Raw genomic sequence first — 19340 nt, forward strand, 5'->3', positions numbered from 1 at the left:
AGTTACCGTGGATTATAATACTTACGTTTTTGATTCCTTCTAGAGAATATTTAAAAGTGTGGTTACACTAATTGAAGAACTTTTGGTGAAATTATTTACTATTTTATATTTAGTTAATACACTGGTGCTATTGTAACGTTTCATCGTATCTGTTCTTTTTCTATGTGTTACGAATTCAATTAGAAATACAGGTCCAGTCGAGCACAACAGATCTGGTGCTTTGTACATGTAATACCATGAGATACAATAGCAATCTGTTTGTAAGAACGTTGTCTGGTATTGATATAAAGGTCTTATGTACAATGTAATTGTTTGGTGAAAAAACAAAGGTAAACAAAAGTAAGTTATTCGGCTGACTTAAATTAGAGTTTCAGTGTAAAATAGCGCTAACCATTTCTTATTAAAACATAAAAAACATAACAACGAAAACTCACTTTTTATCATTAATTCTGTTTTTATAAAACTACAACGTATATTTCTCAAGTTAAATTCAGCATTTTGTAACCGACTTCCAGTATTTTCTCATTCAACTTGATTTGATGTTCATTATTGAGGATTAAGTATTTCTCCCGCACTGTACATTGAAGATTTCTGAAAGCCTGCTTCTTTGCTCTATACTCTTTCTGATGATGAGCACAAAGAAGGTCAAGGAAATGTAAATATACAACTGGAGATATAGATATATAATCATATTTTGCATTCTTAAAAACCATTAAAAGTTCACTCGGTAAAACGGAGGGCGACCTAAATTCTACTTGAAACAATACAAAATGTTTGATCACACTGGTAAAATACCGATTATTTGAAAGCAGGTTCTGAATGTTTTGAGGCAAACTGACATGAGGTGATACATGGAACACAATCTTGTCTGGTGTACATTTACTAAGACAGTCATCGATTATGCATTTACAGTTACTGTACTGTTTTAGCTTGTAGAACAGCGAAGCCATGTAACACCACCCACTGACACAGTCATTTTTTGTGCTTATTATTATCATGGGCATAACTGATTTGTATTGATAATACGTATGCTTGTTTCTAGTCTGTGGTAACGATAATTCGGTTGAAAACCACATGTTATAAGTTGTCGAAATTACATAAAATACAACACTATTGGTAGTTGACTTTAAATATCCAGAGACACGTATAAAAGCTTTGATAAATTCTAATTCAATGTCACACCAAAAACTGCGTGCAAACACTATCGGTAGTAACACGGATGAAGTTGTAATGATATTAGGGTTGAGTTGACATTCATCGTCGAAGTTTATAATAGTTTCTGTATGTAACAAAGCTCTCCAACCCTTACAATAAACCCAATACAAACTAATCAGCAGAGCTTCATGTTCAGTGTCGTTGAACCTGTCTTCAAAGAAGTTTATATCTGGGATAAAATAGTGAAGACAAATCCGATACTATACACAGTATATTAATCGTTGTAAACATGTCATATAACAATGTATCAGATTGTCTGGTCTCCAGAAATTGGGGTCATTCTCCTCAGACAGCCAGAATATAATGGTTTTGATAAAGTAAGAACATAAAAGTTCCTTGTGGTATTTCTTTATTATGTCTGAGAGAACTGTCTTCATCATGGCATAACATAAGAACTGAGTATGTGTAAACGAATGAATAAGTTGTTTCTCTGCAATAGAGAATGAAATCCTCCATTCTATATCTTCATAATTTGAGGTTTTACAACCCACTGGAACAAACAATACACCGTATTGTGTTATACCTTTTATTAAATTAAAACTCGGCCAACGACCGCGAGGTCTACTTGACCAAGGAATCACTGGTGATATCCATTCCTTACATCGAAAACAAACTAAGTGTTCCATTTCAAGGTGTCCATTTTTATACAATAGACAGGGTCCATGAACAACCGCTTCGAAATCTAAATATGCATTCCGAAGAAATGTATTAGATAGGTATTGTTTACCATTATTATTAACAAGATATGGCATCATAATTTGATACAACTCATCTTGTTGTTCAGAGCAACTTGCGTTGACTCTTAAACTCAGTCTAGTAAATCCTAACTTGGTGTCATCCGTATCCATTATAATACTGTAAGTATTATATGTGGTGTTTACCTCAGCAGTTGATTCGTAAACACGGAAACAATTCAACAGAACCATCAAGTCATAATCACTTCCTTGTAGCTCAAGTCCCTCCGCTCTACTTCCACTGGGAATCCTTTGAGACAAATCATTTTTGGATAGAGTTTCAGCAGCAGTGTGAATTGTTCGGCGTAATTTTACGACATCATCAGTTCCATAGACGTTACAAAGATACGTGTACAAGAGTAATGACGTGTCTTTGTCATTGCAGGACATTGTATATGATGCTGCTTATTCAATTAAATTAGATCCTGTGAATGAAATAGTACACAGTATGTAAATGTCATATATTTTAGTCTAGAAACGTGTTTACGAATTCAGAAATACAGTCAAACTCGCACGTACTAGGATGGCTGGAACACCCTGGATTTCTCAAACATAATTCAAAGTACCAAACCTTTCTACTTTATAATCAACATAAATATCTTGGATTTCTCGAACTTTCGAACTGACAAATTATTGACCAAGGAACTCGAACTCTGAAAATTTTTTTTTACAAAAGTTAACGCAACATTTTTAATGTCAACAAATCAACATAACCTTCCAAAAACGAATAGAAAATATCATAGAGGTAACAAAACTTCGTAAGGGAACTAAGCAATTACAAATGATAAAGTCGAACTCGGACCGGCAACGAAAAAGGTCTACGAACTTCAATATCTCGAACTCCCGATAACTCGAACACTTTCAATGGTCTCTTGGGGGTTGAGCTACCGGAGTTCGACTGTAGCAATGCCAAAATATACATAATTGTTTGTCATTTGCCATTGGCAAAGTTCAAAATGCTCATTTAATGTTTTGTGCCATTCTGTGCTAAATCTTTATGTCTGTATTGAACGGTTTTTAAAACAGGTTTGTGTTTTAATGTTATTAACGATAATACGGAATGGCCATGCAAATAAAATAAACAAAAACATGGCGTTTGTTGGTATTGGTGTATTGATAGAGCATTCTTAGTTTTTTTTTTATTTATTGATTTTATTTGTCATTTATTTAAATGGATACAATACCTGAATGGGACAGTCTTCCTAATTAATGGGGTATTGGGCAATGTGGCTCCTGAAAAGGGCGATTGTGAATGGGTAATGGGGCAATGGGGAATGGGGACTATAAATAGGGCAATGTGAAATGGGGCGAGGGAATTATTTTATTAGGTTAATCGAAAACAAATTGCTCTGCCTTCTCCGCATGCAATTGACCTATCATATTTCTATGACGGCAATTGAAAGAGATAAAAAAAACGTCTTGTAAAGAATTTTGAATGAAATGCATTTGTCGCAGTTCATTACTTATTGAAATGTTCAATATCTAATATAATAGTTAATGTTCGCGTTTATACGATTTCTAAAAATATGTCATTTTTGAAAATTTTGAATTAAATAATTTTTGGTCAAGGACACTTGCATGATTGTTCAATTTTTAAATGCATGGATATGACATACTGAACAAAATATCAGACCATTTATGAAAATTATAGTGTTCGCTTCCTTTCAAAAGGCAGAAATATGTCTGTAATAAGTTTTTTAACTGAAAATAAATGTCGCAACAATCAACACGATGGTGATACTGCCATTTAAATATTTTATGCGTGTCGCCACCATACATATACTGCACATCTAATGGTGTTAACACTTTAAACAGTTATCAGGCCATTACAAAATTTTAAGAGTTTGCATTGATTCAATTTGCAAAAGGATGCTACTTTTAAGTGTTTTGTCTGAAATATATGTTTCACAGCCATCAAAATAATATTTTTTTTAACAATTTTAACATTTTATACAATAGTTTAAAATTGATAGGTATATTAAAAGTGTTCTCACCTTACATTTTGCAAAACATGCCATTTTTTAAATTTGAACCAAAGAAAAAAAAACCATATTTGTTTACCATTAATGATATTAAAACTGTTCGCACCCATACAATTTGCAGAAATATGTCATTTTTGAGAAATTGGACTGAAATATATGTGTCACATCCACACATATGCTGCTCATTTTAAGAAATTTAACATTTTAAACAATTTTATAAGACCATTGAGCAATTGTCAAGTGTTCGCACTCATTGAATTTGTAAACAATACCTAATTTTTAGAATTTGGTCAAACGTATATGTATCACAGCCATACACATAATATAGATATTGACTACAATTTTAATATTTTATACCGTATTTTTATACTAATAGGTATATTTTCAGAGTCATAAATACATGTCTCTGGTTTATTAAAAGTGTTCGCACACATACACTTTGCAAAATATATGTCATTTTGAAGATTTTGGACTGAAATATATGTGTTGCATCCATACATATGATGCATATTTTGACAATTCTAACATTATAAATAATAATATAAGGCCACTATTGAATGTTATTTGCAGAAGTATAATATTTTGTAGAATTGGGACACCCTGTAAAACGTTTTTCCCAGGTCTGAAATACAGCAAGAATTTCCATTAATACGTTATTCAGAATTATTGTAAAAAAAATGAATTTGTTCACGATTCATACATATATCTATAGTTTTATATATTTTTGTGCAGCTTGGAGTGGTGATAATACACAATGCAAATATCAAATGACTTTGGTAACTTCCGAATCCGGATGCTAAAACCTAAGCGCATCTCGTAATGAAGTACATGTATCTGATAAAAACATTTACATTACTTTTTCTTATCGGAATGGGGAATAGGTCACTTGACAGCGATGCAATGGGTAATGGAGCAATGAAGATAGGGTAATGGGGCATATGGCAATACAAAATGGGGCAATGGGGGATGGGGCAATGGGGTATATGGGGCAAGTAAAAAGTTTATCACATATATTAACGGTATCAATTTATCACTATTAATCAAATTAAATGACAATGCAGGTAAAATTTTAATGAACCTCCCACTTAGAAACATTTCATTTTGCAAAATGTATAAGTGTAAGTGCTAGTACGTTTAATTTCCATATGGGTCCAACATTCTTGAATAAAATGTTTTCTTTTTACTACAACTAGTGTGTGTGTGATTGCGACACTAATTTCCCAGTCAAAATTCTTACATATACTTGCACAATGTATGAGCGCGTGCACTTTTTACTTTCACGAGGGTCTGAAATTATTCAATAAAGTGTTAATATTTTTTTACTATAACCACCATGTGGGTTAGTGCAACACATACATTTGAGTCAATGTTCTGTATAAATATAACCTACTTTTGCAAAACCCTAAAAGTATTGTAGATAATGTTGAAATTGTCAATATTAGTACAAAATTCTAACATCATAGGATCAAAAGCACTCCATCTAGTTCCAGCTTTATTTCCACGTGGAATAATTTGAGAAGATTCATAGCGAGTTATAGTTTTAGCAGAATATTAAATTATTCGTCATAATTTCACGACATTGCAAAAATAATGATACAGACCTCCTGGTACAAATCATTGTTTATACTTTTTGGAGGTGTATTTTTCTGCAGAAAGCAAGCAAATAAATAGAAAGACAAACTGGTGGTTTATAAGTAAACTTGTATATAAGTATGTTTTTTACATTGAATTTAAATTTAACTCTTTTTACAAGTTTTGTCATGAAATAAATAAATACATTATTTGTAAGCTTATTACGAAAAAAACAGCAATCATAAAAATCGCAGTTACAATCGGAGATGTTATTTTTTTTCAAAATGTTCCTAGTTTATATTGGGGTAACGGTAGCAATTTTACTTTTAATGATAAAAACCAACTACAATTTCAATTACATAATGGTGTTAAGAAGACTTTCCTATACCGAATTAAAATATCGTCCGTTGTTGGATTGAGACTTAACCAGTTGATTCATTTTGTTTTTATTTAAATTATATACTTTGTAGTTATTGCTTAATATTAACACCTAAACTATGAAAGTAGACGTATTATAAAGTATTTATAGTAGCACAAAATCGGCTCTCATGGAAAAATTCGTTGTGGCGTAAATAAACCATTGTGAGTTTATACCTAGGATTAATTTGTAGCATTCATTCATTTTATACCTTCAACATTGTTTTTGTCTGCAAAACGTTTAACATCCATATGGATTCAAGAGGCAATCTAATATTTGCCCACCTCCATCATGTAGGTCATGAAATTGGCTATTTTTTTAAACTAAAATAAAAAAAAAACATCACCAACAAGAAAGTGACATCAGTTGATCACTTAAAGGTATTATTCATGTTAAATTATAGCCTAACAACTGTTTTTGTACCTGAAATATGGCAATAAATGTCAAGACCACTACCTTTAAATTGTTGAGATACACTAAGTTTTCAAAATATTTAATATTAAATCCCAAATTATACTGTAATTATTTTCAACCACTCATTCTATGATGTTTATTTGCAATTTATTTTGACACCTCTCGCATATTCTTACACGCCTTTTTTTTTGGGGGGGGGGGGAGGGTACAATTGAATCACCACCGCCGTAAATTTCTATGTTAATCCAACTAGATGTATATCATATGCATTTCTTTCTTTGTTGTTTTTGTCAGATTTTCCATACTTTGTTTCTATTATTTATGTTATGAACAACTATTGAAATATATATCAATCCAACAATACCAGCTTTGGATTTTTACCGATTGCTCAAATACTGAAGTTGAGTTTAACAGTTTGTTTAATTCTACAATTAAGTAAAAAAGGTCCAAGGATAATATCGCACAGATAACGATAGCAAGGGACGTAATTATACACGTTTTTAAAAAAAAAAAATCGCAAGTTTTTTGCCACTTCTTTCACTGAGCTTTTCAAGATAAGTTCTTAGTATAATTTTCGGAGTGATCTAGTTCGTCTTAGAACAGATACAATACGTGTCGCCTCTATTTGAAAACTTTCTAGTACGTTGGGATCTTGTAAAGTACAATTGTCCGAAACAGAGTCGGCTTACTGTTCAGTAGGTTGATTAAAGATAAACAAGTGGTCAATAATGATTGTCTATTTTGGCCATTTATATGTTTTTTATAATGCATGGCGAATGTTCTTGTACTAGACAGCATTGTTGAAATTATATTCTAAGGCTTATCGTTTATGTATATGTTAATGTACCTGTCTTTGGAACTATGTATACAGAAACTAAGCGATTTTTACGTGACTCATAGATATCTATGGAATAACGTGTAGCACTTGTGTAACTGAGAAAGAAATGCAGTTAGTTGAGACTATTGTTTATCTAAGGATATTTGTTTCAATAATTGTGACTTAAATTGAATTTTTTTTAAATGCCTTTCGTTATCAGAAGGTGAATTTTAAAATTAACACAAAGAGTTCAGTATTAACCATTTATAACAATAACCCATACTTTAAAAAGAAAATGGGATTATCTTCGGACTCCTTTTCAATTGAATGAAATGTAAAAGTGTCCACTTGAACCGACCAGACAGGTGTTTAAATCATGCAAGTTGGCCTCCAGCCTGTTCCTAATGAAAACACGGCTTCTGCCTTTTTTAGAATATTAATGACAAAAATACATGCAAACAAGATTTATTTACAATTCATTAAAGATACATTCAAATTCTTCTTTTAAAACTTGTAGTTACATTTGATACATGTACATTTAAATGCTTTATCTTATATGCTCCTACTTACTTGATTATCATCAACTTCAATGTTATTTTTAACTCAAGGAAACAACAATTTTATTCATATTTCGATATATACATTAACATTCCATAGGTTTTTTTTTTTATCATGTGTTGAAATTGCCATGCAGAGGCAGTGTACACTAGTCCTAATTTGGTCTATCCCCCAATCACAATGACTTCATGTAGACTGGATTTTAACTGCAAAGACTAGTAAAGCCTAAAAATATAAAACATAATAAAAATGATCATTTTCATTAATATATATATATACACATATAGATATAATGTTCATTGTAATTCAGTACATGCACTGGAGCATATTTCCAAAATTAAAAATTCATTCTGGAAAGATGATACATGTATGTACTATAGACATATACAGTATGCTCAATATTTGTGGGTATGATTGCTTGTTTCACACCAAAACAGTTGTTTTCATGTACATCCATACTACTTGGAGAAGCTGATTCCAGTGTTTTTTGATAGCACAGTCACTTTAAATGTCTTAAATGATTTTCCAATTCTAGTCTATTATTTTCTCTACACATTAATTTAGAGAAAGTAGGTGGTAAATGTACTCCATATTATTCCAAAACGCTGTATTAAAGAAAATGGTGTATTTTTACCAAAACTTTTTGAAATGCTTACATTTTTAAGGGAAAAACGTTGAAAAATGTACTAACTTCATTGCTGACTATTGTACTTGTGTGTTCCTTCTGGCTTATGTCACTAAATCATCTTCCTTAACTTATTCTACACTTCCCAGCCTTCATCCTGAAATTTAAACAAGGATTTAACAGTTCCTTCATGTTTAAAATACTTGGGCTTGTGTTTGACTGAGAAGTACAATCTGAATATAATTACACAGTATGCAGATAGTGTACATCAATCAATACAAATACATGTACATTGTACATCCATGTATAAAACAAAAACAGTGAAACACAAAACATTGATAATGTAACGTTGATAAAAACAAAAATATGATATTAATGTTTTATAGTAGTACAATGAGGTATTGAGTTTTCCTGTCCCCATCAAATGTCTAGAGAGAATACTAGATTACTTAATGACCTGATGCATCATTCAGAATAAAATAAGGAGAAAGGTCTATTGTTACTCATCGATTTTGAGAAGGCTTTTAATTCAACTGAATGGGATTTCATTAAAAAAAAAAGCACATCAAAACTTTAATTCTAGTGAATCTCTTAGCTACTGGATCAATATTTTATCAAGGGGCAAAACGTTGTGTGATAAATAATGGACACTTATCAAATTTCTTTGAATTAGAAAGAGGATGTCGTTGACATGACCCTCTCTCACCTTACTAGTTTATAATTGGAGTTGAACTGTTAGCTATGAAGCTGAAATTAACATAAGGAGTACATTTGTACATGTGGCTGACAGTAAAACCACACTAAGCCAATATGCAGTTGATACATTTTTACTTCTAGATTGTATAGTTTCATCTTTAAGAGAATCACTAAAATATTATTATTTTGATTTGATATCTGGGCTAAGAATGAACAACTCAAAGACTAAAATGCTATGGGTAGGTAGTAAAAAGTTTTAAAATTTGATCTTATGCCATGACATGCAACTTGATTGGTCATTTTCAAACTTGATATCAATAAATTGGGAATAAATTCCACAACGGTTTGCCATACATCCGATATTTATTATCAGAGGTTGACGTAGAAAATAATAGGAGTGATAAGACCTATACTGCTACCACATTCCCCATGGAAAAGATTGTGGAAAACCATAAATCTGTGTTATCCTCTTTTGGTCTCTCTACCGAGGACGATTAATGTGATTTACCGTTTTTGATTGGTCATTTTCAAACTTAAGGTATCTTAGCATAGATTGTTCATTATAGATAAGCCCTATGGTATTATTATACACGTAAGCTGACACTTCAGGGTAAAATCACTGTTGTGAGCCTTTTCTGAACAAAATGTGAAGTTATTAGGAGTATCAAAGGATATTAACAATCCATTTTGGAAAGATGCGTTTTAATTTTTTTTTCAGAAATAGTTTGATTACAATAAATTACAAAACATAATAGTAATATGACAAGGATTCGGAAACAAGCATAGCTTATACTAAGTACGTCTCCTTATAAGAATGACAATTTGGTTGGCACATGTTCTATTGCACACTCACATGTTGAAGTGTATAATATGTGGCGAGGAGAAAATAAATAATTAAGGAAAAATGGGTGAAATGCATCAATAACCTGTTTTATGCTTTATCATTATCTAAAGCAATACAATAAAAAAATGCAGTAGTACTTTAATATTTTGCATACAAAAAGTAACTGATGGTTTTAGATCCTGACTTAGACTAGAGCTTAAAACCTTTATACATGTAAATGCATCAAGAATGAATCTTTGATACATGTAAGCCATGAATGAAGGAGTTATTGTGATGAATTTACACAGATAACTCATTACTGGACTAAATACTGACATATTTTAAAAATTAGGAAAAAAAAGCATTTTAGGGCAACCATTTTGGCTTTAATTTCTAAACATTGGCGACTAAAACTGGCAACTGTTGATTTTTCTGGCTGCAGAATTTCAAAAGCCAGAGAAGCCCATAATTGGTGGTCACCTCGTCTTCCTTACCACCATTTTTTATATGAAACAAAAGCCTGTGCTTAAAATTGCTCCCCTTCGCCCTTGACTTGTATAATAGTTTTAACCTCCGTTCAGGGTGAACAAGATCCAACATACCTGTATTAAGTCGATCAGCTTTGAAACTGTCTGCCATACTTTGATTGTAATCTTCTGCTCCTGACAGACATTGTAAACACTAACAACTGGAAAACGTCGCGCTTTAAATGTAATATTCCGCGCGCTTCCTTACCTTGTAAATGATAATAAGAATTACAAACACTTTTCTGATCACGATTAAAGAGCGTATGTGGCGCCCTCTTTATCAACACGTTAGTAATTCAGCTATTTGTTAATGTCAATAAATGATTTAATAACATGTTAATAAATTGAACAATTTATTGATATCAATAATTAATTATCAACATGTTGATAAATATTTATTAACATGTTGATAACTCATTTATTGATATTAATACATATTCATTAACAGGTTAATAAATATGTAAGATTCGTTGATATCAATAAATGCCAATTTATTGATATCAATAATTAATCCTTAATATCAATAATTCATTTATTTATATCAATAAATGAATTATTGATATCAATCAATAATTTATTGATATCAATAAATTTGGAATAAATTCCACAAAGGTTTGCCATACGTCCAATATTTATTATCAGAGGTTGACGTAGAAAATAACAAGAGTGATAAGACCTATACTGCTACCACATTCTCCAAGGAAGAGATTGTGGAAAACCATAAATCTGTGTTATCCTCTGTCTCTCTACCGAGGACGACTAATGTGATTTACCGTCTATGTACTGGATTCCTAAAATCCACAAGAATCCATACAAACAACGTTTCATAGCTGGGTCTTTAAAAATGTACCACCAAAGACCATGTTATTGTGCAAGTCATAAATATCGAAACTAATCTGTTAAATATTCATGAAAATTAAATTGAAACAAAATACTTTCCTTTTCTTAATTAATTAATTGAGATTTATTATTAGGAAATTAGAATTTCCCGCGCCTATGGGCGCCACTATGATCGGTTGAACCGTGACGTCTCGCAAATTTGGAGTCCCCCTATAAATTCAACCCAAAACAAATAGAATAAGAGATTGAGGCACAACATGTAAGAAAATGTCAGACATCATTGACGAACAACGGGACTTGCAGCCAGATGGCTAGTATTTGTAAAAAAAATCTTATGGCTACTTCCATGACTTCCGAAGAATGTTCATATTGCTGGTAAAAAAAAAAAAAACAAAACAAAACTTTCAGAACGTTTCTCTTTTATCATAAATAAACAGGATCATAGAAATATATACGGAATATTCTTTGTTTACATATTTTTTGCAGTACTTGTATCAGTACCTAACCGACTTAGTGACGTCACGAGCCAATCGGAAGCTATCGGTAAAAATCAATAAAGTCTGACTATGATCTTCCGTCAGATTGGAGAGTTCTGCATGATGGCTATCCACTTATATTTCAAGGATTTCAAACTTTGCACAGCCTTTTTCATTTTATAAAAGCGCATTTTGCATTAAAGGATATTTATTTTTATTTACGTGGGTATGATTTATCATAAGAGCCTAACTTTATGCAAAGGTGGCCTTTCCCTTTATTTTCTATACTCACAATTGTCAAAGAGGTTCTGCAGTCCTACCGCAACATTTGTTTCTCCCGTAGTGATATTAATTCAATGTGGATCATGAAAAATTCGAAAGATCTTTTAGAGCCAATCAGTTCAAGACTACTATCTGAATAAAATAGCATTAAACCTATGTTTTTTCAACACTGTATACTTCTATTCTCCATACTCAGTTAAAATCCCGACTTAAAAACATTACACATCGATGATGTTCAAAATAAGATGGTACACCTTGATACATATATATAGTTCTGGGTAGAGATTCCTCATACCTTGTGAGAAATAATTCCAAATCATCTTCCAAATATACAGAGGAAGATGTTTATAAAATGCTGGAATTTTTATTCGACAGCATATTCGTCCACTGTGGTGGACATGTTTTTCAACAAACGGTCGGCATTCCAATGGGGACAAACTGTGCTCCTTCACTTGCTGGCATATTCCTTCATTCTTATGAAGCTGACTTTATAGCTGATCTGATCCAAAAGAAAGAACATCGTTTGGCTAGATTTTTAATCTCAGTTACCGCTATATAGATGACGTATTATCTTTAAACAATCTTTATTTCGGGGATTTGATACAACGCATCTACCGCAAATAACTTGAGATAAAGGATACTGTAGACAGTGTGAAGTCAGCCTCATATCTTGACTTACATTTAGAAATCGATGGTAAGGGAACACTATTGACCAGAATTTACGACAAACGTGATGACTTTTCATTCAGATTTGTCAAATTTCCTTTCTGTGGCAACAGCACTTCAGCACCAGCGTATGACGTGTTCATATCACAACTCGTACGTTATGGCAGAGCTTGCCGAAACTACGCAGACTTTTTGTATCGCGCTTGAATTCTATCAAAATGGGTTATGTTACCAGACATGGAAAACAGACATACACAACACAGAACATAAAGTAATTAAAATCGTACATACAAAGTAACAAAAGCAAATGAGCGACTCGGACTCCACTAAAAAGTGGGAGCATGGACCAGGTGCACCGGTAGGATGAATCAGACATTGATGCAAACTTTATATGGATGTTGGACTTACATGGATCACCTCATATCTGATTTTTATACAGCCTGCTTTTTCCACACATAAACTATAATTGTACCTCTATAATGTATTAGATAACAATATGTAAAAAAGTTGTGTAAATGCAGTCTCTCTGTTGAGTTGCGATCGCAAAAGTAAATAAATATATAAATAAAAAATTTCAATCGTGAATGGGATTAGGTACAAACACGAACACTGCGGACTTCTTTATGACTTATCACGAATCACAATTTATGGTTTTAATATTCTTCCAAACAAACATTTGGTTGATATATTTCATAACAACTTCAGATATTTGGACGAAATTTTGGCTCTTAATAACGACGACATCAATATTTGTGCTAAAAATACAAATTCTGCGGAATTTTTATTGAATTAAGTAGATGTTGATAATAACGACTGTCCATTTCTTGATCAAAGTATTCATATCAATAACGGTTAACCTAATACAACAAATTACGATTAAAGGGATGACGTTTATTCCCCATTGTTAACTATCCATTTTTTAGATTGTGATGTGCCCATGTGACCATCATATGGTGTTTTCATATTACAATATGTTCGCTTTGGTCATGTTTGTAACAATGTTTCGGATTTTAACGATATAAATGTTTATATAACTGAAACATTAGTTCATCAAGGATTTCGATATCACAAGCTCATAAAAATATTCACATAATTTTTCAACCGATACAAGTAATTTATTCCCCAGAACAGATGTACTTGTAAAAATCATTCTGTTGGGTATTTCCTACACTATAATTTATGGTCATATCAATATTCTTCAGCAAGCACGGAAAGCTCATGCAATATGCTAACTCGTAAACGATATACTTTATGTTAGCACAAGGGACTCATACATTTTAGAAATAATGTTTATGTCTATTGTATAATATTTTTCCACAATAGCCAAATTTAAAATAGAAAGAGTTGTGTTCGTGCCAAAGCATTTTAACCCCGCCATATTTTGTGCGCCTCTATCAAGTCAGGAATTTCTGGCCTCTGTAAGTATTGTGCCGTATTCGATTTCAGTATAATTTTATGTTGCTTGAGTATAGCGGGGCAACTTTTTTCTGTGCCTGTGTTTAATGTTTGCCTCAGCCTACTCTATTATATGATGGTTAATTCGTCGTTTTTGAAGACCCATTGGAGGCCTTGAGCAGATATTTTTCATCCCGTTAGCGTTGTTGTCTCGTTGCCATATTCACCATATTCATTCTCGTTAAATTAATACTTAAGTTAAATTTTGCTAAAATGCTATAAAATGAATATCATCCAGCAACTTCACACTCGTGTTAGAAAGGGAACACACATTGGTACCATGGCTTACCATTTGCGCTTAACAGATCGAGTCCACTACATAATTTCCAACGTATAAAATAATGTGACGCCTCTGTGACCAAATATGAAGCAGAACATCATACTCCATTTAAGTATTGTTAAATTACCACTCACTTCAATATGATTTCATTACATCTGTACAGACGATTGGTCGCGTGTGCAATGTAATACAGTCATATTACGTTTTCCGTTTAAGATTCTGATCGATTACATGCACACATGAAACATATGCACATTGCTTGAATGACACTTTATTTTTACAATGTCTTTATTACAATCGTAATTATTTTGCTTAATAACACCTTAAAAATTCATGATTTTCATTTTCAAAACAACAAATGATTTCATATAGTTTACATACACAGCAAAAAATATTGACCGTACCGGTCATAGATAGAAGTTCCATATGCTTCAAACGATATGATAATGTATAATTGTATCTGAGCTAGGCTGTCAAATGCCATTAAGATTGGGGAAGTTTGCAATTAGAGAAGCAAAGTAATAACATTTGTAATTTAGACATTTTAATGTCTGCTAAGTAATGAATTCAGTAAAATTTGACGCAGAAGAAGTTCGATCATGTAACTAAATGTATAGTAAAAACAGTATTGTCATAAAGCGTTTGACTTTTAGTTCATTTTGTATTCTATTAACAATTTTGAAAGTTATTATGTGCCTTCATATACAGAATGTTTCATCGAGTATCATTTTGGAATATGCACGGAAAGTGTTTTACTTACAAATCATATGTATTATATTATATTCATTGAATAAAAAAAGCAAATAAAATGCATGCCCACAATTTCAAAGTCTTTCTATGAAAGAAATACCTTGAAACTCCGAATTGATATGCAATAATTGTGACAAGATCAACATATTATCGCATGCGATGAAAACAAATAATAGAACTATTATAGCATGAACATATAGGTTGGTAATTCACAAGAAAAATAGGTTGGTAATTCACAAGAAAAACAGGTTGGTAATTCACAAGAAAAATAGGTTGGTAATTCACAAGAAAAGTAGGTTGGTAATTCATAAGAAAAATAGGTTGGTAATTCACAAGAAAAATGGGTTGGTAATTCACAAGAAAAATAGGTTGGTAATTCACAATTAAAATAGGTTGGTAATTCTCAAGAAAAATAGGGTTGGTTAGTCTCAAGAAAAATAGGTTGGTAATTCACAAGAAAAATAGGGTTGGTAATTCACAAGAAAAATAGGTTGGTAATTCACAAGAAAAATAGGTTGGCAATTCACAAGAAAAATAGGTTGGTAATTCACAAGAAAAATAGGTTGGCAATTCACAAGAAAAATAGGGTTGGTAATTCACAAGAAAAATAGGTTGGTAAATCACAAGAAAAATAGGTTGGTAATTCACAAGAAAAACAAAATGTTTATTCTAGAAACCGAATGCGATTGGAATAAATTCAGACATGACCTTTTTGAAGCAGGCAAAAAATATGTACAGATATATTTGATTTTCTCGACAGAACTTTTTCTCAGATAATGAACATTTCAGTTTTATTTCAGTTCAAGTTTGGGATTATCAGGTTTACATCATATCTACCTCCTCAATCGAGAATCGTAACATTAGTGATATAGTCATGAAAGGCATTCAAATAAATATTGTCCTCGTTTCGTGGAAAATTTTAACCAATCATTTAAACAATGGAGAATGTAAGTGGTTCTATTTGTTTATTTCCTTGTAGATGAAGAGTTAAAAGTAAAAACTAGGAGTGACAAACTTCCTTGTGGATGTTCTTTAAGTAGATCTTATCAAATGCAACTACAAAACTTAAGTACATAGATACTGGCTATATCATACATATATATTAAACCATTCTAATTTAAAATTATACGTTTCGTGATTTTGTATTTAAGAGTAATCAAGGGAACCAAGGTTATAGCAGTAGTCAAAAGAATGTAATCCAGGGACAAAAACCAGACATGGAAAACAGACATACACAACAAAGAACATAAAGTAACTAAAATCATACATACAAAGTAACAAAAGCAAATGAGCAACTCGGACTCCACTGGGAGCATGGACCAGGTGCACTGGTAAGGTAAGCGTCCTCTGCTTTTCCAGAAACACCCGCCGAGTTGCTCAAAAGTCAAGTCCGGGGTAGACAAATGAGGAAAGGAAAACTATGACCCGTTGAATCAATCAGTTTTCATGGTGCTGATGGATACACCATAACGATCCACGAGTTCATGATGACGACCATAAAACTTCTGTAGTGATAACTCGATTAAATAGCAATCAATTGATTAGTTTAAAGAACCAAATCTCAATAGAACTTTTATGTACAGTGATAGAAGTATATTAATGAATACTGTAGAAAACGAATCTCAATATAAATCCAATCTATAGAACAATAAATTATGTTTCAAGACATACCATTTAGTTTATATATTTGACCAAATCAATACTGCATTAATTATTTATTGCAAACCCTCTATACTCGAATTCACCTCAGCCTGTTTTCAGGTTTTTTTTTAAAAAAATATCTTATAAATAACTCAAAAGTTCCTTTAAAAAAATTGCCATTTTATTCATGTCGTTCTGTACAACAACTCTCATGCAATTAATTTTCGTTCTTACCCCCGAGATAGAAATATTTCCATATTTACTTTTTCTACGAGAATTTTGCACTGAACGTATTGTTTATCCGCCATCTTGTTTCTATGGATATTTTGAGATGTTCCGTATTACCTCACAACTGAAAAAAATAATCACATTGCATTGTTTACAAACCGAAGACCTCTCTTAAATTCAATTTTAACAATTACAGCATACATTCCGGTTGAAGAAAATCCTCACAAAAAACTACACTGAAATATCATTCATCAGTATGATGACAATTTAACACGAAAAATGTGCTTAACCAAGTGGAATCTTCAATATCTATAGTGCACACACACACACTGAAGCTTAAAAAAAGCCAAGATCAGTTCGATCTTTAGCAACCAAAGTATCCTTTGTTGAGTCAATATTTGATTCTTATCATAGCGTTTGTCAAACCAGTTACCGAGTTTATAATTTGTTATATATTTGAAAATACTTTTCAAGATAAATCAACACCAAATTTTTATAGCAGAGAAAAACCCTGAGGTTCAGAAAAGTTCAGACAAGGGATGGTCATACTTTCGCAAATATTGCACAATATTTACAAATGTCTAATTAAAGACGAGGTTCCAAGCCCCAGACCACCATTCCTCAATCAAACAGTGGACTGGCACATGCCTGAATGTCCAATATGTGAGTGCGGATATATACCGTATGGACCGTGTATATGCAAAAAGTCACACGAAACTTCCCTGGTCAACTAGGAGTATACACAGAGTCGTTTCTTCATCGGTTTCTTTGCATTAGACAATGGTTCATGTGGCACTTCCTTCTTTATTACTTGCCAATTTCTCTAAATAATTTAGTTTATTCTTTGACTAATTATTTGTTTAATTTTCCTACACAGAACCTTTTTATTGAAGGTAAAAGTTGTTAAATGACAAACTTTTTGCTTTTTCCTTGTACAAGTTTCCATGAGTAAGTAGACAGAGTATCAACACCATCTTTACAATTCATAGAAATAATTGTAAATGTATTTATACCTTATATAAAGAACGATGTTGTTGCTTCAATTTCTTCTGTTCCAGGTATGCAAGATGAGCACTTTTACTACCCAAAATACCAAAATTTGGTGTTAATTCAATTTACCTTGGTAATAATAAACAAAATAAACCATGCACAGCCTGCTATTGCACGATAAACACCGAACACCATTGCTACGTGGTGTAATGTTATCGTCCGTATCTTCGCTATGGTGGTATTCATTATCCAGAGCATTCCTTGTATTCTTTTCGCCTCAATTGTCCTTTTGGTTGATCCAAAAACAATTAAATGAAAGTAGGATTAACGTTTTGCCAAATATTGGCTCATATTCCACGAGCGTATTCACCATTCACCATTATCCCTGTAGTAACCCTTTAATTATATAGTAATAAATATTATAGTGTCCCTGAGGTATTATGTATAATAGATGTGTGCTTTTAATACTGTTTTATATTGCACAAGGTCCAACAATGTGATATTATCACTAGTGCAATATGAGTGTAGATTTCCTTTCAAAGAATTTATTATCAAATAATATGTATAATTTTTTAATCATTTCATTTTATTATTTTTATTGTAACATGACCAAAAAAAATGATTTTACTTAGTCCTATATCTATTTAAACTATTGACTTTGGAGTCAATTGGCAAAATATGTCTTTCTCACAAAGTCCACGTTTCGACTGACATTGTTTATGTTAGGATATCCTATCAGTACAAGGTTACTCGTGTATTTCGCACATATAATACATACCTCTAACGACCGATCAATAAGTTAAACATCATAAGACTGATGTTGCAAAAATATACAAATTGTTGTCGTGAACATATTTTTGTGGATTAAAAGCTTGTTTTATTGACTACTATATTTTTTTTACTAAGAATTCAATTTAAGATAAAATGTTAGTAATTTGTCTCGGCAGAATTAGCATCAAACTATACAACATATTATTTGTTAAATTACAATAAATGATAAAAAAATATAATTCAACATAACTGCAACAATAATGACCCTCTGACTCTTGATATAGTGATGACAATTTGAAGAACTTCCGGTACTTGATTGCCGCAGAGTGTGTCTAAGAGAAAGAACTTACATGATAATTTAAACAATTGTCATTGCTTCAAAGCAAAACTATTGTTACAGTTTATTTGAGTGCATTGGATATAAATGATCTGTAAAAAATATCAAGGCACCCTATTAGCACAACATGACTATCTACAGTAGGACGAATGTAGATTGTTTGCGTTTCATGTATTCACTTTTAGGCCATGTTTTGGGACTCTGGCGTATTTGAATACATCTGCTGCTGACGCTTCAACCTTT

The 19340-nt window shown here is 32.0% G+C and overlaps 1 protein-coding gene across 1 annotated transcript; it reads right to left on the reverse strand.

Moving 5' to 3' along the window:
• Positions 1 to 436: 436 nt before the first annotated feature.
• LOC148598479 (cyclic GMP-AMP synthase-like receptor) lies at positions 437 to 14587 on the reverse strand. Its single transcript, XM_088561896.1, has 2 exons — positions 14390 to 14587; positions 437 to 2374 (listed from the first exon to the last, which is right to left on the reverse strand). Exon 2 carries the CDS (start codon positions 2337 to 2339, stop codon positions 1416 to 1418), a length of 924 nt encoding a protein of 307 aa, XP_088418022.1. The 5' UTR covers positions 2340 to 2374; positions 14390 to 14587; the 3' UTR covers positions 437 to 1415.
• Between the last annotated feature and the right edge of the window lie 4753 nt (positions 14588 to 19340).

This window comes from Perna viridis, chromosome 14 (genome assembly GCF_037379345.1).
Source record: "Perna viridis isolate PV_CMFRI_1.1 ecotype Kerala chromosome 14, ASM3737934v1, whole genome shotgun sequence".
Classification (NCBI taxonomy): Eukaryota; Metazoa; Mollusca; class Bivalvia; order Mytilida; family Mytilidae; genus Perna; species Perna viridis.

Bases quoted from the DNA above. Each gene is read 5' to 3' on its own strand.
- LOC148598479 (XM_088561896.1), bottom strand. From the start codon at position 2,339: ATGTCCTGCAATGACAAAGACACGTCATTACTCTTGTACACGTATCTT.